This window comes from Salmo salar, chromosome ssa20 (genome assembly GCF_905237065.1).
Source record: "Salmo salar chromosome ssa20, Ssal_v3.1, whole genome shotgun sequence".
Taxonomy (NCBI): Eukaryota; Metazoa; Chordata; class Actinopteri; order Salmoniformes; family Salmonidae; genus Salmo; species Salmo salar.
Window position 1 is genome coordinate 18,296,756 of NC_059461.1, and position 22,342 is coordinate 18,319,097.

Sequence of the window (22,342 nt, forward strand, 5' to 3'; positions counted from 1 at the left end):
AATTAAAGTGGAAAACCACACTACAGGCTGATCCAACTTTGACGTAATGTCCTTAAAACAAGTCAAAATGAGGCTCAGTAGTGTGTGTGGCCTCCACGTGCCTGTATGACCTCCCTACAACGCCTGGGCATGCTGCTGATGAGGTGGCAGATGGTCTCCTGAGGGATCTCCTCCCAGACCTGGACTAAAGCATCCGCCAACTCCTGGACAGTCTGTGGTGCAACGTGGCGTTGGTGGATGGAGCGAGACATGATGTCCCAGATGTGCTCAATTGGATTCAGGTCTGGGGAACGGGCGGGCCAGTCCATAGCATCAATGCCTTCCTCTTGCAGGAACTGCTGACACACTCCAGCCACATGAGGTCTAGCATTGTCTTGCATTAGGAGGAACCCAGGGCCAACCGCACCAGCATATGGTCTCACAAGGGGTCTGAGGATCTCATCTCGGTACCTAATGGCAGTCAGGCTACCTCTGGCGAGCACATGGAGGGCTGTGCGGCCCCCCAAAGAAATGCCACCCCACACCATGACTGACCCACTGCCAAACTGGTCATGCTGGAGGATGTTGCAGGCAGCAGAACGTTCTCCACGGCGTCTCCAGACTCTGTCACGTCTGTCACATGTGCTCAGTGTGAACCTGCTTTCATCTGTGAAGAGCACAGGTTGCCAGTGGCGAATTTGCCAATCTTGGTGTTCTCTGGAAAATGCCAAACGTCCTGCACAGTATTGGGCTGTAAGCACAACCCCCACCTGTGGACGTCGGGCCCTCATACCACCCTCATGGAGTCTGTTTCTGACCGTTTGAGCAGACACATGCACATTTGTGGCCTGCTGGAGGTCATTTTGCAGGGCTCTGGCAGTGCTCCTCCTGCTCCTCCTTGCACAAAGGCGGAGGTAGTTGTCCTGCTGCTGGGTTGTTGCCCTCCTACGGCCTCCTCCACATCTCCTGATGTACTGGCCTGTCTCCTGGTAGCGCCTCCATGCTCTGGACACTACGTTGACAGACACAGCAAACCTTCTTGCCACAGCTCGCATTGATGTGCCATCCTGGATGAGCTGCACTACCTGAGCCACTTGTGTGGGTTGTAGACTCCGTCTCATGCTACCACTAGAGTGAAAGCACCGCCAGCATTCAAAAGTGACCAAAACATCAGCCAGGAAGCATAGGAACTGAGAAGTGGTCTGTGGTCCCCACCTGCAGAACCACTCCTTTATTGGGGGTGTCTTGCTAATTGCCTATAATTTCCACCTGTTGTCTATTCCATTTGCACAACAGCATGTGAAATTTATTGTCAATCAGTGTTGCTTCCTAAGTGGACAGTTTGATTTCACAGAAGTGTGATTGACTTGGAGTTACATTGTGTTATTTAAGTGTTCCCTTTATTTTTTTGAGCAGTGTATATATATATATATAAATCATTTTTATAGAGGACAACGTGCCATTGGATGGAATAAATTTGAAATCTGTGTTTTCTGATTAAGCACAACCAGAATGTATTTATCTGTTTCAGGCCTACTGTCAGCGTTTACTTACCAGCTATGGAGGATTAGATCTTTTATCATGGCTCACATGCTAGATAACATATTTTAATCATGCATACCTCTGTGAAAAACAAAAACAACACACAGAATGATTTTGTCTGTATGTTGAGTATGTGAAAATGATAGTAACCAGAGAACACCTTCACTTGGACTGCTTAAAGATAAGATCGCTTTTACATTTGTATTTTAGTGATGTGAAAGCCACACTGTAAAATGAGCATACAATCAAAGCGTGGGCCACCAACAAAAATATAAACAATGTAGAAATATGTCCTTAATTTGGTTATAAATTGGTTATGACATAAGACATACATAACACAAACTACATATTCTTCCAAACTAAGGGTTAACTGTTTTAACCTGGTTTAATTGAGGATTCATTCTGTTATATTTATGTTTTTCTTAATTGAAATTAGCCTAGATTTACTGGAAATTCGACATACTGTCGCTTTAAAGTATCTGTTTTGTCAGTGTTTGCTAAATCTACCAACAGGAAACGCCTGGGATATATATATATATTTTTAAAGGTGCTACTTTGATAGTTTTACAGGGTGGGCGTATTTTCCCACTGCTCCTCAGAACATTTCTAGATTAAATAAAATAATGAATAGCTGTCGTGGGCGAAGTAGACCTAGTGGCGCGGAACCATAACGCCCCTAGATGTGGTAACGGGAATTGAGTCATTTACAACTCCGAAGCTGGAGTGAAAACATCGCATGTACGAAGTTCAGAGACACGCCGCAAACGTTTACTTTTTTGGATCTATGAAATGATGAATTGGAAGTTTTTTTAACTGTCGAAGAGGAAAATTAACAGGATCTATGATAACTCCAATTGGAATTATACATCAATTTTAAATCAGAAAAGAAGGAATGCATCATTTCTTTGTGAAACTAACTTTCCTGTTGTCGCTTATTGCTCTAACACGAGGTAAGTGCAACAATAATATTCAACCGTGTTTTGTTCGATACACAGTGGATAAAAAAATCATAAAATAAGTGAAACTTTACATTTATTATGTAGATGTTTTCCATTAATTCACTCATATAAAATCGTATTAGTGCACAGTAAATGCTGATGTGCAGGGAAGAACAAATGGGAAGTGACATTGATTGTAGAACGATCTCAGAATGTTGCACTTGTTGCATTCGAACTTCAAAAGCCTTTTTTCAAAGGCAGTTTATTTTTGAGAGTATTACTTAAAATTGCGTTTTAAGATGTGACAGTTCAGAACTTTTTTATTCCAGCATCAGTTTTCTTTTTTTGCAATATGCTCCTGAGACCTGATTTTTATATATATATATATACAGTTGAAGTTGGAAGTTTACATACACCTTAGCCAAAAACATTGAAACTCCGTTTTTCACAATTCCTGACATATAATCCTAGTAAAAATTCCCTGTCTTAGGTCAGTTAGGATCACCACTTTATTTTAAGAATGTCAGAATGATAGAAGAGGGAATGATTTATTTCAGCTTTTATTTCTTTCATCACATTCTCAGTGGGTCAGAAGTTTACATACACTCAATTAGTATTTGGTAGCATTGCCTTTAATTGTTTAACTTGGGTCAAACGTTTCGGGTAGCCTTCCACAAGCTTCCCACAATAAATTGGGTGAATTCTGTCCGATTCCTCCTGACAGAGCTGGTGCAACTGAGTCAGGTTTGTAGGCCTCCTTGCTCGCACACACTTTTTGACTTCTGCCCACAAATTTTCTATAGGAATGAGGTCAGGACTTTGTGATGGCCACTCCAATACCTTGACTTTGTTAAGCCATTTTGCCACAACTTTGGAAGTATGCTTGGGGTCATTGTCCATTTGGAAGACCCATTTTGCGACCAAGCTTTAACTTCCTGACTGATGTCTTGAGATGTTGCTTCAATATATCCACATCATTTCCCCCCCTCATGATGCCATCTATTTTGTGAAGTGCACCTGTCCCTCCTGCAGCAAAGCACCCCCACAACATGATTCTGCCACCCTCGTGCTTTACGGTTGGGATGGTGTTCTTCGGCTTGCAAGCTTCCCCCTTTTTCCTCCAAACATAACAATGATCATTATGGCCAAACAGTTTTATTTTTGTTTCATCAGACCAGAGGACATTTCTCCAAAAAGTACGATCTTTGTCCCCATGTGCAGTTGCAAACCGTAGTCTGGCTTTTTTATGTCGGGTTTTGGAGCAGTGGCTTCTTCCTTGCTGAGCGGACTTTCAGGTTATGTAGATATAGGACTCGTTTTACTGTGGATATAGATACTTTTGTACCTGTTTCCTCCAGCATCTTCACAAGGTCCTTTCCTGTTGTTCTGGGATTGATTTGCACTTTTCACACCAAAGTACGTTAATCTCTGTTTAAAGGCACAGTCAATTTAGTGTATGTAAACTTCTGACCCACTGGAATTGTGATTAAGTGAAATAATTTGTTTGTAAACAATTGTTGGAAAAATTACTTGTCATGCACAAAGTAGATGTCCTAACCGACTTGCAATATCTATAGTTTATTAACAAGAAATTTGTGGAGTGGTTGAAAAACGAGTTTTAATGACTCCAACCTAAGTGTATGTAAACTTTCGACTTCAACTGTATATATATATATATATATATATATATATATATATATATATATATATATATATATATATATATATATATATATATATATATATATATATATATATATATATCTATCAGTACCAGTCAAAAGTTTGGACACGCCTACTCATTCAAGGGTTTTTCTTAATTTTTACTATTTTCTACATTGTAGAATAATAGTGAAGACATCAAAACTAAACTATGAAATAACACATATGGAATCATGTAGTAACTAGAAAAGTGTTAAACAAATCAAAATATATTTTATATTTGAGATTCTTCTAAGTAGCCACCCTTTGCCTTGATGACAGCTTTGCACACTCCTGGCATTCTCTCAACTAGCTTCAGGAGGTAGTCACCTGGAATGCATTTCAATTGACAATTGTGCCTTGTTAAAAGTTAATTTGTGGAATTTCTTTCCTTCTTAATGCGTTTGAGCTAATCAGTTGTGTTGTGACAAGGGAGGGGTGGTATACAGATCATAGCCCTATTTGGTAAAAGACCAAGGCCATATTATAGCAAGAACAGCTCAAATAAGCAAAGAGAAATTACAGTCCGTCATTACTTTAAGACATGAAGGTCAGTCAATCCTGAACATTTCGAGAACTTTGAAAGTTTCTTCAAGTGCATTTGCAAAAACCATCAAGTGCTATGATGAAACTGGCTCTCATGAGGACCGCCACAAGAAAGGAAGACCCAGAGTTACCTCTGCTGCAGGGAATACCTTCATTAGAGTTAACTGCACCTCAGATTGCAGCCCTGATAAATGCTTTAAGTTCAAGTAACAGACACATCTCAACATCAGCTGTTCAGAGGAGACTGCATGAATCAGACCTTCATGGTTGAATTGCTGCAAAAAAAACACTACTAAAGGACACCAATAAGAAGAAGAGACTTGCTTGGGCTAAGAAACACGAGCAATGGACATTAGACCGGTGGAAATCTGTCCTTTGGTCTGATGAGTCCAAATTTGAGATTTTTGGTTCTAACCGCCGTGTCTTGTGAACGCAGAGTAGGTGAATGATGATCTCCGCATGTGTGGTTCCCACCATGAAGCATGGAGGAGGAGGTGTGATGGTGTGGGGGTGCTTTTGCTGGTGACACTGTCAGTGATTTATTTAGAATTCAAGGCAAGGATGTCCTCTCAAGGGGACAACAGGACGCAATAAAGTGGCTTGTATGGCCTTAGGTTCGGACCAAGATCTGATGTCCACTAGAGGACAAAAATGATGGATCTCAGGAGGATATGTAACTTTGTGGGTGACCCCACCAAATTGACATAGAAATGTAAGTTATAGATCTGCCATTCTCATTGAAAGCAAGTCTAAGAAGCGGTAGATCTATGTGCGCTATTTCTATGCTTACAGTTCTTAAGTTTCGTTTTTGCGTTATACTTTTGGTTTTGTACACCAGCTTTTAACAGCTGAAAATAAAATATTTTTGGTTATTGAAATATATTTCACAGCGCTTTAGATGGTGCAATGATTTTCTACACTATACATTCTTGTTTTGTCACATAAACTGAAATTAGGCAAACAATTAGAATTTTTGCAACCAGGAAATGGTTGAGCGATTTCTGCATATTGCACCTTCACATTTATTTAGTATTTACAGATAACCAGGCAGGACATTGTATTGTCATCATAGGATCCTGGATAGCACTAACCGTTGTGTTCCCGGCTCACAGATGTGGCTTGCGCCATTCGCTGTGCGTTTGCAAGAAAGTTCACTGTTCAGCCTATAACTTCACAGGAATATGAAAACTCAAGTCTTAACCATTGAGGCAGGTTTGAGTCGAGTTACACAGAACCATTTTGCAGCGCTATGTTACTCCCCAAATATTGTACATTCTTTGGGACAGCTGCAAAGGGAAGAATGCGCCTACCAGTGAGTCAAGTCCCATTCACCACAAACTGCACTTCAAGGTGGCAGTAGTCACACCTAGTCCATACAATCATCATCATGAAGGATATTTCTGTTGTTTAATACTCAAGCATTTGGATGTTATTTTGTTCACGTCTTGTTGCTTTTCCAAAACCATCCATTGATGACTGTATATCAAAATCTTCTCCTCAGTTGTGAAAAGAATCAAGAGGTTGTGTGTGTGTGTGTGTGTTTGTGTTGTATTGACTCATTCTGTTTGCAGGTCTAAGATGCTCTATGTCCACCGAGTCGTGTTTGAACCTGGGGAGGTGTGAGGTCACGGCTGATGGAAATGGAGAGTGCAAGTAAGTTTCAAATCCCTTTTATTTTACATGAGGTAAATATGCACAGCAAACACCTGCATGAAACACATATTATACATTCCAGAGAGCTTTTAGTAAATGACATATCCAAGAACATGAAGTTGTTTAATTTTATCATGTCGAGTTGAGGCCTAGCTTGGGCCTCTGAAGGCATTTTCAGTTGTCTAAGAGAGTAGCACATGTCTATTCTTGGAAGACAAATACAACCTAGGCCTGGGCCAGCGAATGAATGAGATGTGTGGGTTTTGAAGAGGACTGTACCAGGGGGGTCGCTGTGTCTGTGTGTCTCGCAGCCTGCTCAGCCCAGCCCACTGCTACTGAATGCAGGCTCCCTCTCCCCTCTCTCCAGCAGAACTCTCTGTTGGAGACACTCACTCTTAGTCCTAAATCTTGTTTCTCTTTTCTTTCACGGAGCGACAGCTGGGCTTTGCCAGAAGCTCGGCGGCCATTGTTCTCCAGTCAGATTAATTCTGTGTGACTAATCTGGGTGATGCTTCCCAGTGAGTTCTGGCTGCAGTCCCTGTCCTACCCTACTCCCCCCTGTCCTTCCCCCCGCTCCCCCTGCTCAAGGGTTTTGTCCCCCTGTTGATTGTTGAATGGGCTTTCTCTCTCTGAGAGATTTTCATCTGAAGGACAGATGGAAGTAGAGCGTAATTAGACTGGATGGTTTCAGAATTGTGAACAGATACATAAAGAGACTGTAAATTAGTAAACAAGTTGTAGTGCATATCTGAGGTTGTTGTTGTTCTCCATTTTTAAAGTGAAATGAGCAGGTCAATACAAAGTGTTCAGTAGATCTTCTACATCAACGACACGTAGAACTTCTATTGTCCCCTGACCCCTCTTACCCCCTGTTGCACAAAGGCTACCTGAACATTGGCTCTGTTTCCAGCCTGTTATCAGAGTGCCATTGTTGCCTTACTGAGCTGCAGTGGAGTGGGATGAAACTGGGCTGGCGCAGAGGCTCAATCAGGGCAGGTCGGCTCTTGGCTCCTGCAAGCCCAGGCAGCCATTTTGGCTCTGGGCCACATCTTAATTGTGTCTGGCAGTGTTTCGCCCCCCTTGTTGGGCCACAAAGCCATCATTGTGCCTGCCACTGTCCTCAGACTCTCCTAATTAAACATGGAGATTGTGATTAGTGGCCTGCTAGACTGGAGCACCACATTTTTTGGAGAGGGCTGATATTTTTTTTTTACTACGCCTTCCTTCCTTTTGTGTATCTTTTACTATGCCTTCATTTTTTGTATTATCCCACGGTAACAAGAGTTGACAATCCCACGTGTCTAGAATGTACAGGCAGAGGTCAGCGGTTGTGTTGTGTCTTCGCTAGTGTTCAACGCTGGAAATGTTTGTTTATGGGTATACAGTATGTTTGGACAAACTTTAAACACTGCTGTGATGTGGAAAATGATGACTAAAATGGGAACATTCAGCAGAGCAAGCTAAGTGCACCCTATCAGATTAATCCAATTCTAATACCGTGGCCTAATGTCAACAACGCTGCTAGTTTCTTTCCTCAATCTTCCACTGAATCGTCAAGCGTTTCTCACCATGTAGGCTAAACTGGCTTGCTTTGTCTTTTCAAAATGAAAGAATTGTGTGGCAGGTCGTACTGAATTGTTGACAACGTAAGTTAATGCCTGGAGGACTAACCACATCCAGGTGGGCTAATTGACATGGTCCCTTCAGTCTTTTCAGGTTATAAGTTAGGCGTAATGAAGACCCATGAACCCATAAGATACAGTAGACCCAAGGCCTCATATTGGAGGTTTGATGAGAGAGAGAGAGAGAGAGAGAGAGAGAGAGAGAGAGAGAGAGAGAGAGAGAGAGAGAGAGAGAGAGAGAGAGAGAGAGAGAGAGAGAGAGAGAGAGAGAGAGAGAGAGAGAGAGAGAGAGAGAGGTCTGCCTACGGACTCTAACTCTCAAGAGAAGACAGGCTATGTGCACACCGCCACAAAATGAGGTGGAAACTGAGCTGCACTTCCTAACCTGCTACCAAATGTATGACCATATTAGAGACACATATTTTCTTTAGATTACACAGACCCACAAAATATTCTAGAACACATGCAATTTTGAGAAACTCCCATATCTATTGGGTGAAATACCACAGTGTGACATCACAGCAGCAAGATTTGTGACCTGTTGCAACAAGAAAAGGGCAACGAGTGAAGAACAAACATCAATGTAAATACAAGCATATTTATGTTTATTTTCCCTTTTGTACTTTAAGTATTTGCACATCGTTACAACACTGTATATAGCCATATTAAGACATTTAAAATGTCTCTATTCCTTTGGAACTTTTGTGAGTGTAATGTTTACTGTTTATTTTTGATTGATTATTTCACTTTTGTTTAATATCTATTTCACGTGCTTTGGCAATGTAAAAATATGTTTCCCTTGCCAATAAATCCCTTTGAATTGAGAGAGAGAAAGAGAGAGAGCGGAAGAGAGCAGGTTGGTGAGGTCTGGTGGCATCTGTCTGTGTTGCAGCCTGTCTGAATAATATAGGCTACGTTATATGTTTGATGGTCTCCATGAAATTCCTTCCCTGAGCATACAGGAAGTGTATTTCCACGGCCATGTTCCCATTTCTGACAGGATTTCGACCTTCCTTCACCTCAATTAAAACAATGCGGCTCTGAAGTCAAGACAAGTGGTATTCCCAGGTAATGTGCCATCCAATGCTTCCGTTTTATATATACTGAACAAAAATATAAACACAACATGTAAAGTGTTGGTGCCATGTTTCATGAGCTGAAATAAAAGATCCCAGAAATGTTCCATACGCACAAAAAGCTTATTTCTCTGAACTTTTGTGCACATATTTGTTTACAACCCTGTTAGTGAGCATTTCTCATTTGCCAAGATCATCCATCTACCTGACAGGTGTGGCATAACAAGAAGCTGATTAAACATGATCATTACACAGGTGTGGGACAACATTCCACAGGGCACAATCAACAGCCTGATCAACTCTATGTGAAGGACATGGTCGTCACACCAGATACTGACTGGTTTTCTGATCCACGCCCCTACCTTTTTTTAAGGTATCTGTGACCAACAGATGCATATCTGTATTCCCAGTTATGTGAAATGCATAGATTAGTGCCTAATTCATTTATTTCAATTGACAGATTTTCTTATATGAACTGTAACTCAGTAAAATCGTTGAAATTGTTGCATATTGCGGTTATATTTTTGTTCTGTGTAGTACTGTAGGATGCCTACTTTACATTCCATGCCATGAATACCGAGGTCTTCCCTCATATCTGGACTGGTGAATGAGAGCCACTAGGATCAGGGCAGGCCAGGGTAGTTTATCTGAAGGAGGCCTCTCATCTAGTAAGCTGACATGACAGTAACAGAAAGCAGTGCAGTGTAGGGCCAATAAGAACCCAAGAGAGAGATATGATCCACACTCTAGGATGGCTAGAATCAAGGGGCTTAGCTTCAGAGCCTCAGCCAGGGAGATGAGAGATGCACTGTCTGGAGAGGGCTGCCGTGCCCAGGGTTCACATACTGTGCCTCAGTCGGCAGGAAAATAGAAGAGACTCCTCAAAATATCTGTCTTTTTTTGGGACCGGCAATTGATATAGTGAGTCACGTGACCTCTTCTGCTTCAGAGGAGGGCTTAGTCCCCCACTGGAGAAGGGAGATTTGGAGGTGATATGGTATGGATGAGACTGAGCCAGGGTATTCTGAGCAATATTGCTCTGTCTGTCACTCATCAACCTGTCCTGTACTTAGATTGTGTCCAAAATGTGGCCCTATTCCCTATGTAGTGCATACACTTTGCCTGATGAGAAGTCTTTGATGTGATGATGCATGCTGAGTTGAGGCCTCAGTATTTGGGGAGTCACACCTTAGCATAGATGTCCCCTGTGCTGCCTGTCTGAGCCTGCTTGCCTGGAGAAATAAGTCTTCTGCAGTAACAGACAGTCTCCCCTCCTTCAGAAAGACATAAATAGCCCAGTTAGCGCCTGAGGCGAAGGTTTCCATGACAGGTTCTAATCTGCAGGCACTGTATTCAAAGAGCTGGAACTGATATAACCTCGGATAATCATTCTCTCAAGTGTTTGTCCAGGCTTTAATGAATTCCCCTTTGGATAGCTAGCTAGATGGCCTAGCTACGTGTGTGTTAAAACTCTCTGACTGAAGTCAAATAAGAAGCAGGCCCATTCATTCCCTGGCATGTGTGGTGTGGTGGTGACTGACTACAGTGTAAATCAAATTTGTCACATGCGCCGGATACAATGACATTCTCACTTACAAGCGCTTAATCAACACTGCAGTTAAAGAAATAGTGAAGAAAATATTTCTAAAAAGTAACACAAGCAAATTGCATAACAATTACGAGGCTATATACAGGGGGTACCGGTACAGAGTGAATGTGCGAGGTAATTTGTAAAGTGACTGCACAGATAATAAACAGCAAGTAGCAGCAGTGTGTGTGGGGGGGTGGGGTGGGGCGGTAGTCCGGCTGGCCATTTGGTTAATTGTTCAGCAGTCTTATGGCTTGGGGGTAGAAGATGTTAAGGAGCCTTCTGGTCCTAGACTTGGCGCTACGATACCGCTTGCCATGCGGTAACAGAGAGGACAGTCTGGAGTCTTTGACAGTTTTTTGGGCCTTCCTTTGACACCGCTTATTATATAGGTCCTGGATGGCAGGAAGCTTGGCCCCAGTGATGTACTGAGCTGTACACACTACCCTCTGTAGAGCCTTACGGTCAGATGCCGAGCAGTTGCCATACCAGGCGGTGATGCAACCGGTCAGAATGCTCTCGATGGTGCAAATGTAGAACTTTTTGAGGATCTGGGGATCCATGCAAAATCTTTTCAGCCTCCTGAGGGGGAAAAGGTGTTGTTGTGCCCTCTTCACAACTGTCTTGGTGTGTTTGGACCATGATAGTTTGTTGGTGATGTGGACACCAAGGAACTTGAAACTCATGAATGAAAGCCAGCCCTTGTCCTGGCCAGAGATGCTTCAATGCAACCTCTGTTTGCTACGAGGCAGATGAATCCCTGCGTTTTAGTCCACCACTCCACCCCCCACTCCCATCCTTTCATTCAGACGCAGGAAACAGCCTCGAAGGACCGGGGGAAGAAAAGGTGCTGTATTGTATGTGATCATATCATCACACAGGGCCCTGGGCTTTCATGGGCCGCCGGGCCCGGGTCGGCTTCCCTTTGGCACAAACCTCAGTGGAGAGAAGGAGGGGCTGAACTGAGCCGCTGACTGTTCTGACTTCTGACTGATTGAAGCGACTTGACGTTGGGGAACTTCAACGCTGGATTAGAGATATTTGAGTCTGAGGGGTGACGCATAACAAAGAAAAATCACATACATTTTGATCACCGGCTAATATGACTGACATCGAGGCCATCTGTGTGTGTGCACGTGTGCGTGTGTGCAGGAGGCAGGAGAGAAAACAATAATAGAGGAGCATTTCCTCATTTGATGAATTTGAACCCGACCACCTGTCTGTCTGTGGATCATAACCGAACAACTGAAAGGGACTTGCATTACCCACAAGGCAGCACACTCCATAATACCCGTGATTACTTGTGGTTTTCCCATTCAACTCCAAACAGAAGACTGCCTCACAGCGGCAGGTGTTCTATGGACTTTCACACACACAAATTCACACAGGATACTCTTCACAAAGAAAACACAAAACATAAGTTAATGGCTTTCTTCTGGATGGAGTGATAAGGAGGTCCTTTAAAAACGTTTTTTTAAATGGTCTGAAATGATGTCTAAACTAAAGCCTATATCATCTGTTTAAATCACCTAAACTTCATAAAATGTTCTCATAGGTAGACCTCAACCAAACACAACACTGAGCTCTGTACAGTAACTCCTTCGTCAGGGTCTGCTTCCGTCACACACCTTCAGCCACATTTAATCACTTAGGAGGTTCCCAGTCTCTTAAAGCAGCAGGCTAGGCAGTAGCAACACCACCACCAGTCATTGGGAGAAGGCAGCATGAGTCAGAAATCCCCCAGGCAGTCTCCTTCCCTGTTCCTGTCTCGCCTTAACTCCCTTGCACCTCCTATCTCCCTTCTGCCTCTCCCTGCATCCCGTGCCTCTCCTCCTTCCCCTTGCTCTCTCTTGTGTTGTGTCCCTGGGGGAGCAGTTCCTTTCCCATGGGCTCTGTCAGTAATAGGGCCAAATAAACAGGCCTCTAATGAACATTACCAGATGTGGTCTGGGAAGCTACGATTAGAGAGAGAGAGGGACTGATGCACATCACCACAGCAAGCCCTGTGGGAGTGCTTTCAAACAGATCAGACAAGACTAAAGGATACTTAGCAGAGGCACAGACACCAAACAGACAGGAAATGAGAGTGGAGAAAAACAAGGCAGGGGGAAAAAGTGTTCCTAGAACAGTTTGACTCCAGGCTGGAGGCAGTTTAGAGAGAGGTGGAGAAGACATGTAATAGAGAGACGGACTGTGAAAAACCAAAAACTTTTAATTAGCTCCAGGCTCAAAATGGTCAATTTGTCACCCTCTCGATACCGCGTTGAAGAGGTTAAATTCTCAAAATGATTCATGGTGTTGTGGTGAACATTTAATTGGAACAGTCAAGTGTTCTTTTTGTCTGAAAGCGCAGAGAGACCAACCTGAACATCCCCCGTCTGCAGTTAATCATCTGCTGAGTTGTGCGATTCAACATTCCCCGAATCGTCAGGAAATGAATAGAAAAGGACGGCTGATGTTCAGCGGTCAGATGCGATAGGACGGCCACCGGGTGCTAACTCCAGTTAGTCAGCGCTGTGTGTTTGACCCTTTTAGAGAAACTACACTACAATACTGTAGGTGAATGGTGAACATAGGCTGCATGGCTGTCGTAGGCTGTATTGAAGAGTGGAGCCTGTATGTCTCTGTGAGTGTGTGTGTGTGTGTGTGTGTGTCTATATATGCGTGTGTGGGTTCATGTGTACGCCTGCGTGCCTGTGTGTCTTCAAAGCACAGTGCCTTTCTGTGCATGGTGACCTCCGAGAGTGGCAGATTGGCCCAACATTGGAGAAACCCCCAGAGTGGTGTCTGCTCCCGAGGTCAGGTGTCATGACAACATCTGCTCTCCGCCTGGGCTGATCCTCAGCCACCCGCTCGCTGCACACTGCAGCACAGACGCACACAAACACACACAGACCCTTTGCCATGGGCTACTGGTGGCCAGGAAGAAAAGCAATCTCAGCAGGACAATGGAGGCTACTGGGGCAGGCAGGGACGGACGACAGTCACAGGATAACAACAACAGTATCAGCCTGATTACAGAGGTTCCCCTGTTATACAACATCACTCCGGGCCTGCCGTACACCTGATATTTGAACAGCTTCTGATTCTTCTCCTCTTTTCAGCTGTTCTTTATTTAACTTTCTAGCAGATAGTTTACCTGCTGCCAAGATTAGCATACTCTGGATGACGTGGCCAGGAGTCTGTTGTAGCAGCTGCCTTTCACTGTTTGTTTTGAACGGTTCAAATGAAAGACTGCATAAGAGTAGCTGTGTGTCTTTTGTTTTTTCCTTTTATAGTCTGTGTGCCGTTTAAGACGGTTAGCCGTGTGTGTCCTGTAAAGCGTATTTTGTGCTGACGGCCTATTCGTCGACCTCTCGCCAAGTTAAAGAGCAAACGGTTAGCATTCTTGGCTAGCGCGTGCTGAGGTTGACTCTGTTCAAACGCCAGGGCCAGAGTGTGTTTGAGCAGCGGGGCCACGTGGACCGAGGCAGAGGAGTGGGTGCTTTATGTATTTGTCTTTGAGGCCCCAGTGTGAGACATTGGGCTGTTTGTGATGAACAGGCAGTTCTGGGCCTGGTTTAAAAAGCTGGTGTGAGTTTTTGCAGAGCCCTGTAAAGTGAGGCTGCCAAGAGCCTCCATTGAGGACTGTGGTTCAGGGATAGGGACAGGAGACTGGGGGGGGGGTTAGAGTAAACACCAACATTCCTTCCAAACCAGCAACCTCCTCTGTTAACTGGCTTCCCACTAACTCTTCATCCCCACCCCCTCCTCCAAAACCAGTTCAATTTCCTTTCTTTCGGACAGCTTAAGTTTGTCTCTCTCTGCATCGTTTAAGTGTGTTTGGGTTGACCAGTGAAAAGTAACACCCAGGCCCAGACTTTGAGGTTTTTGGAGCCAAGGCCCAGTCGAGAGAGAGTCATAAATCCTAATATGGTGGCTTACAAAAGCAGACAACCCTATGGACGCCATGAAAAGAGAGAGTGGGGGGTAAACAATTGGCGGGAACGAGAGCGAAAGAAGGTATATTGAGGAGGGGGGAGTAAAAGGATGGTTAGCCGTACGAAGGCTCCATAAGGAGGAAGTGAAAAGAAGACCGAACGAAGGACCAAAAAGAGAGAGGGAGAGAGACCAGGGATGAGCCAGATAGAGAGAGAGAGGCCAGGGATGAGCCAGATGGAGAGAGAGAGAGAGAGGCCAGGGATGAGCCCGATGGAGAGAGAGAGAGGAGATGAGAGGAAAAACTTGTTTGTGGACAGAGGGAAGAAGGAACAGAGAGGAGAAGGTTTACCAGCTGAATGCACACTCTCAGCTTGGAGGCTCCCGGCCTGGCCTGCCTGTGGTTAGATCTGAATGGGGAGGAGAAACAATGGAGCCACTCATCCTACCCCCTCCACTGCTCCAGGGCTGAAGGGTGGGGGGTGGGGGGGCATTCAGACGCCTGAAGCCCAGGCCCCAGCTATTCTCCTGGGGATGGAGGGATGAAGAGGGACATGGAGGGCACAGAAATGGGGGGATGGAGGGAGCGCTGGCCAGGCAGCAGCTGCCGTCCCCTCATTTACATGCGCACCTGCTCTGTCGCTGCAGCCTTTTGGGAACGATGGCTCAGAGTGTGACGCATGCCCCGCCTCACGACCCCAGCAACCAGGCTCCTGCTATGTCTGCACTGTGGCCCTCTCTGGGAGACCTGGGTTGGCTTATAGACCCCCACTATTTCAGAACTGCATTGCTATGAATGCTAGCTGGCAGAATGCTTCTTCATCTCTGTCATAATTTAAAAAAGATAGCGAATTATCTGAACAATTAAAGGGCTTGTAGTGAAACTCTGGAGAACAAGGATGAACTGAGCATGTGTTCTTCTCACCACAGGAAAATACATTTGATCATGTTTAGATTTATAATAGTCCTCAAATAGCATATGGCAATGTTAGGACTTTGGTAAATGGCCTTTTCTCTTCCTTCGCACTCTATATCTCTCTAGAAAAAAACATCCTGACAAGCATGCTCCCTGTAACCCAAGACGGATGACTCTAGTATTTCCCAGTGATTGGAAACCAGAGGTAGCCTAGCCTAGCATTAAAGCAGCGTGACATGCCATCAGGCCCTTCATGTTTGTGTAGCTAGTGCCCAGCCTAGCATGTGATGTTTTCTTTCCCTGGCCACCCTAATCCCGTGAGAGAGAGACCCTGTCTAAACACACGTCTGTCCCCACAGGGGGCCTCTGCTTGGCCCCGGGCCCCCAGCCCTGCTCACACACCCAACGGCCCCTGGGAATGTTTGGGGAGGTGATTTAGTTAGCCCCCTTAGGGCTAATAGTAATAGACTTATCGACAACTATGTGACAGTACTTTGGAGTGACAGAACTTTTAACGGTATTTAAAGGTTGCTGAGACATTGTTACATTATGGAATCCCCCAGAATGAGACACAGTAGCTATAATCAACAACTATTAACGATGTAAATGAGTATAATATTAGTTGCAACTGGAGAACAAAAAAACAACAGCCTCAAATGGAAAGGAATCAGCTTTTTGGGGACTCTGTATTGCCTTTCATGGGAATTTCCTTCATTTTTCAGCTTCAGACCAATCCCTACTTCTCACTTAAAACAAAGATAAATGAACACAAAAACAAGTGTTCATTTATCTTTGTTTTGCCTTGGGGGGAATTGACAATGAATTAGCGAAAGTTTCACTAGGAGGATAACTGATACCAAAAGTGTCCTTGTGGCTCTAGAGTTTGCTATCTCTCTATATCCCTTGTCTCTGGCTGTCAGAGAGCGAGAGAGAGAAAGACTCTATACAGTCGAAGAATACAGGGCATTGAGGTGGAGGAACACTGCTTTGAACTCTCCATAATGTTAGCTCTGAGTTCAAAGACGGGCATAGACACTGCCTTGTCCTTTGAATGAATGAGCGCTGAAAAAAAGGAGTGGAGTGGAGCATATTTCTTGCTAAGAGCCGTTGATGGGGGCCATGGGGCTACCTTTGTCAAAAATGAGACCGGATTATGTACAAAAATCCAGTCAGCTCGTCAGAGTCCAGCTCAATGTTGTTGTGTAGTGTTGATGAATGGAGTCAGTCTATCCACAATGACCAACCCTCACCTTCCAACTATGTGGAAAACAGTACAGAAACCCCCTGGATGACAAATGGGAGCATTTGGTAGCAGTGAGGTCCTAGACTGAGAGTGGTGGGTTCTCTTTCCACTGACCCTGACCACCTCACTGATCTCACGAACCTCTGACCACCTCTCTCTTGAGAGTGTGTGTGTGTGTGTGTGTGTGTGTGTGGCCCTTTGTTGGGAGTTGACCTTGTGTCGCCTCGGGGGACTCTCCAAGCCCTGTCATTGTAATGGTAAATGTGTGAATCCATCCCCGCTGACCCCCGCTCTCTTTCTCCCTCTCTCCTTCTCTCGTTCCCTCTGTCCTTCTCTCGTTCCCTCTCTCCCTCTCAATTCAATTTCGATTTGAAGGGCTTTATTGGCGTAGGAAACATATGTTTACATTCCCAAAGCAAGTTAAATGGATAACAAACAAAAGTGAAATAAACAAAAGTGAAATAAACAATCAGAAAGGAACAGTAAACATTACACTCACAAAAGTTTGAAAAGAATAGACATTTCAAATGTTATATTATGGCTATGTACAGTGTTGTAACAGTGTGCAAATAGTACAAAATGGGAAATAAATAAACATACATATGGGTTGTATTTACAATGGTGTTTGTTCTTCACTGGTTGCCCGTTTTCTTGTGGCAACAGGTCACACATCTTGCTGCTGTGATGGCACACTGTGGAATTTCACTTCTCTCATTCTCTCTGGGAACCGTTTGCTGGGGGCCACTTTACAACTCTAAGAGGACCTGTGAGAAACATCACAGGGGTGGATGATGCCCCCTGTCCCACCCCCTTGCCCCCCATATCCTGCAGTCAGGGTTTTATGGCCTAAAACACGTTGTCTGAAAGGACGACAGAGACAAGGCAAATGTGCTGTTTAGCTGCATAGTTTCTCATGGCTGCGTTGGCGTGTAGTAAAAACAGTGGGCAGGACAGAGAGAGAGAACATCCTGACTGACCCCTCAGAGCATCTTTCACAGAGAGCAGGGACTAGTTAGTTACTTAGTTAGTGTCAGGCATAGCTTGTTTCCCAGGTTGCTGAAGGTTAATATTGATGAGCACACAATAGGAACATCTCAGTGGCTTCCTCTCCTTGTTTGCACTGACCTCTGAAAACAGAGGTGAAAGCAAGAAAGTGGATGCCAACTAGTAGGTATTTGCTTTCACTCTTGCTGTGTTCCCATATCTTCCATCTATTTAAAACAAGACAAAGACAGGTTGCATTGCACTGGTCACACATGCTTGACTCATGTTAACTTAATAATAAACAAAATAATGTAGTGCAGTGGCTTTTGTTCAGTCCACACCTGTTGAATACAACTTTTCCTTAACCCTTAGCGCTATTATTATTTTTCTGACTCACCCTGCCTCTCGCTCTCTTTCCAGATGTCTGGATGGATACGTGGGGAACAGGTGTCAGCACCAGGACCCCTGCACCTACTCTTCATGTAAAAATGGCGGCTCGTGTCGCATGGTGCCCCGTGGGAATTCAGTGGAATTCACATGTTTCTGCCGGCCAGGCTTCACGGACCGCCTATGTCTGACGCCCATCGACAACGCCTGTCTCAGTTTACCCTGCCGGAACGGTGGCACTTGCGACCTGGTCAACCTCAAAGAGTACAAGTGTAGATGTCCTCCTGGCTGGTCTGGTAAACACTGTCATATTTACTACTCACACTGTAGTCAGAATACTGGAGGGAATGCTGCATAGTCTAGTAGTAATAAATAACATTACTAACCGGTCTTATGTTCTTTAAAATATTCAAACTGACCATGGTTACAACTAATTGTAGCACATGGAAAGAAACAAGGTGCTATGTATGTAAGTAAAGATCAAAATCCTGATTTCATTTACAAGATGTGTGTCTGTCTCTTTCAGGTAAGCAGTGCCAGCAGGCAGACCCCTGTGCCTCTAACCCCTGTGCCAACGGCGGGCAGTGCACCCCCTTCGAGTCCCACTACATCTGCTCCTGCACCCCCTTCTTCTATGGCCAGACCTGCAAGCAGGACGTCAATGAGTGTGCCCAAAACCCCTCACCCTGCAAGAATGGAGGCGTGTGTGTGAATGAGGTGGGCACCTACCGCTGCCAGTGTCCCCAGGAGTATACGGGCAAGCACTGCGATACCCGCTACCTACCGTGCAACCCCTCCCCCTGCCACAACGGGGCCACCTGCGTCCAGAAGGGAGACACCACCTATGAATGCTCCTGTGTTCCAGGTACTGCTCTGTTAATGTTGTCCCATCTGATCCCCTATGGGCCCAAGCATACATTTACAGAGCCTTCAAAAAGTATTTATACCCCTTTTCAAAATGTTATTTTACAGCTTGAATTTAAAATGGATTAAATTGAGAGTTTTGGTCACTGGCCTAAACACAATACCCCATAATGTCAAAGTGGAATTACGTTTAATTAAAAATGAAAAGCTGACATTTTTTTAGTCAATAAGTATTCAATCCCTTTGTTATGGCAAGCCTAAATACGTTCAAGTCACATAATAAGTTGCATGGACTCACTCTGTGTGCAATAATAGTGTTTAACATGATTTTTGAATGGCTACCTCATCTCTGTACCCCACACATACACAGATTGAACCACAAAGACCAGGAAGGTTTTCCAATGCCTCACAAAGAAGGGCACCTATTGGAAGATGGATACAAATTTAAAAAAAACAGACATTGAATATTACTTTGAGCATGGTGAAGTTATGAATTACACTTTGGATGGTGTATCAATATACCCAGTCACTACAAAGATACAGGCGTCATTCCTAACACAGTTGCCGGAGAGGAAGGAAACCTCCTAGGGATTTCACCAATGGTGACTTTAAAACAGTTACAGAGTTGAATGGCTGTGATAGGAGAAAACTAAGGATGGATTGACAACATTGTAGTTACTCCACAGTACTAATGTCACGTTCGTTGTAAAGATGGGACCAAGGCGCAGTAGGAATGTGTATGCTCATCTTCTTTATTATGAAGAAAAACCAAAACAAACACTTAATCAAAACAACGACGAGAAAACAGTCCTGTGAGGCACACAGCTACACAACGGAACAACTACCCACAAAAACCCATGAAAAAAAAACACCCCTACTAAATAGGACCTTCAATTAGAGGCAACGAGGAACAGCTGCCTCCAAATAAAGGTCAACCCAATAAACTAAACATAGAAATAGAAAAACTAGAACAAACATTGAAATATACTAACATAGAACATTAATAAAAAAAAAACTAAACACATAAAACAAACACGCCCTGACCAAACTACAATAACAAACAACCCCTTTTACAAGTCAGGATGTGACAACTAACCTAAATGACAGAGTTAAAAGAAGGAAGCCTGTACAGAATCAAAAATATTCCAAAACATGCATCCTGTTTGCAACAAGGCACTTAAGCAATACTGCAAACAATGTGGCAAAACAATTTACTTTTTGTCCTGAATACAGTGTTATGTTTGGGGAAAATCCAATACAACACATTACTGAGTAGCACTCTCCATATTTTCAAGCATAGTGGTGGCTGCATCATGTTATGTGTATGCTTGTAATCGTTAAGGACTGGGGAGTTTTTCAGAATAAAAAAGAAACGGAATGGAGCTAAGCAAAATCCTAGAGGGAAACCTGGTTCAGTCTGCTTTCCACCAGACCCTGGGAGATGAATTCACCTTTCAGCAGTACAATAACCTAAAACACGGCCAAATCTACACTGGAGTTGCTTACCAAGAAGACAGTGAATGGCTGAGTGGCTGAGTTACAGTTTTGACTTAAATTTACTTCAAAATTCAAAAGGCACTTGCACATCTGAGCTGTCTTTGTTGCAGGTGCATGGTAACAGTTAAATAAGATGAGAAAAAAGAAGGAACCCACACACTGCTCTTGCTAGTATCACTGTTCTTTAATTAGCTTTACGTGTTGACCTCAAGGCCTTCGTCAGAGCTTGAGGAAGGCCTTGAGGTCGATATGTAAAGCTAATTGAAGAACAGTCATAGTTGCAAGAGCAGTGTGTGGGTTTCTTCTTTTTTCTCGACTTAAATTTACTTGTAAATCTATGGCAAGACCTGAAACTAGTTGTCTAGCGATGATCAACAACCAATTTGACAGAGCTTGAAGAATATTGAAAAGAATAATGGGCAAATGTTGCACAATCCAGGTGTGGAAAGACTTACCCAGAAAGACTCACAGCTGTAATTGCTGCCTAAGTTGCTTCTACAAAGTATTGACTCAGGGGTGTGAATACTTGTGCAAATGAGATATTTCTGTATTTAATTTTCAACATGTTTTCACATAGTCATTATGGGGTATTGTGTGTAGATGGGTGAGAAAACACATATATTTAATACATTTTGAATTCAGGTTGTAAAACAACAACATTTGGAATAGGTCAAGGATACTTTCTGGCGCTGTATATTACATTTTAGTCACTAAGCAGATGATTGTATCCAGAATTATTAACAATCAGGCCATTCAACTATGAGAAATGTTGAGTTATGTGTGATATGTTATATATTAAGTTAGGATTTGACCCTGTATGAACTTTCAAGTTGTGCAATCCATTTCCACTTAGGGGCTGCTTAAGTGTTTTGTCCACCAGTCTATCCATCTTAAGTCAAGCATCTAAAACAGCTGTGAAATTCACTAGCAGTACTGTTGTCTAGTGGCTGGTCAGGATGACTTGTGGAGGGAGCTGTGTGTGTGTGTGTGTGTGTGTGTGTGTGTGTGTGTGTGTGTGTGTGTGTGTGTGTGTAAGTGAGCTGTAGGGCGATATGGCCAAAAAAATCATATCTTTATTTTTTTTTACTTACCATCGATTCACAATATATGTTTTCTCTAAATACGCTTTGTTTTACAACTAGGTCAAGTATTATTTTATCAAAATAGTTTCACCGGCTTTTTTGCAATAATCACCGATCTGGCTTTCAAGTCTGTCTATGAAAATGCCCTTTTTGTTACAAATTTAACCAGAACCATGCTTAATGCACATTCACTAATAATGACCAACTTCTTATAATGGGTATTATAGAAGATGAACACAGGTCTCATAAACTCTCTCTCAAGCACAAGCCCACATGCTAGTGACTAGCCAGCTAATCTTTCTATTTCAAGCTTAGCCAACTTGGATCTATTTGCAAAGGTAGAACAGTTGAATTGTTAGGAACACACCCTTAAGTCCATCTCCAACTGTTTGAACAGCATGCTAGCCTGTCCACTTTGTTATGATGTTGAAATCAAGTGGCCTACCTTATTTCTCAGAATAAGAATGGGATTGCAAATTCCTTATATAATTGTGTTGTAGGCTTATTGCACATTTATAAAACACAGACTAGACAGCTAGTATAACAGTCCTTGGCTAAAATGCTGCTAGCGGTACGTGGTACCCCAATGCCGCACGCAACAAACTGAGGATCCATTTTCCAGAATCAATGTTCATTGATTATCCTGTTTTAGTAGTGTCTGCTCTGTGCGCAATTTGAAGAGTTGAAACACAAAAAGGTGTCATTAGAAGGGTTAAAGTCTCCTTTATTACAGTAAAATACTGTCCATATGACCCATTCTGTTGAACCAAACCTCAAATGCAAATAGCGAGTTGAATCCGCTTGCC

General features: G+C 43.5%; 1 protein-coding gene across 2 annotated transcripts in view; it reads left to right on the forward strand.

Annotated features, from left to right (window-relative positions):
- Positions 1-2,200: 2,200 nt before the first annotated feature.
- The window catches only part of LOC106579992 (neurogenic locus notch homolog protein 1), a 45,264-nt gene continuing 25,122 nt past the window's right edge, over positions 2,201-22,342 (forward strand). For both annotated transcript variants that reach the window (XM_014160491.2, XM_014160493.2), the window contains exons 1-4: positions 2,201-2,471; positions 6,278-6,359; positions 18,127-18,389; positions 18,620-18,958. In XM_014160491.2, coding sequence (XP_014015966.1) covers positions 2,414-2,471; positions 6,278-6,359; positions 18,127-18,389; positions 18,620-18,958 — 742 coding nt within the window. In that variant the 5' untranslated portion in view covers positions 2,201-2,413. The remainder of the gene's footprint in view (positions 2,472-6,277; positions 6,360-18,126; positions 18,390-18,619; positions 18,959-22,342) is intronic.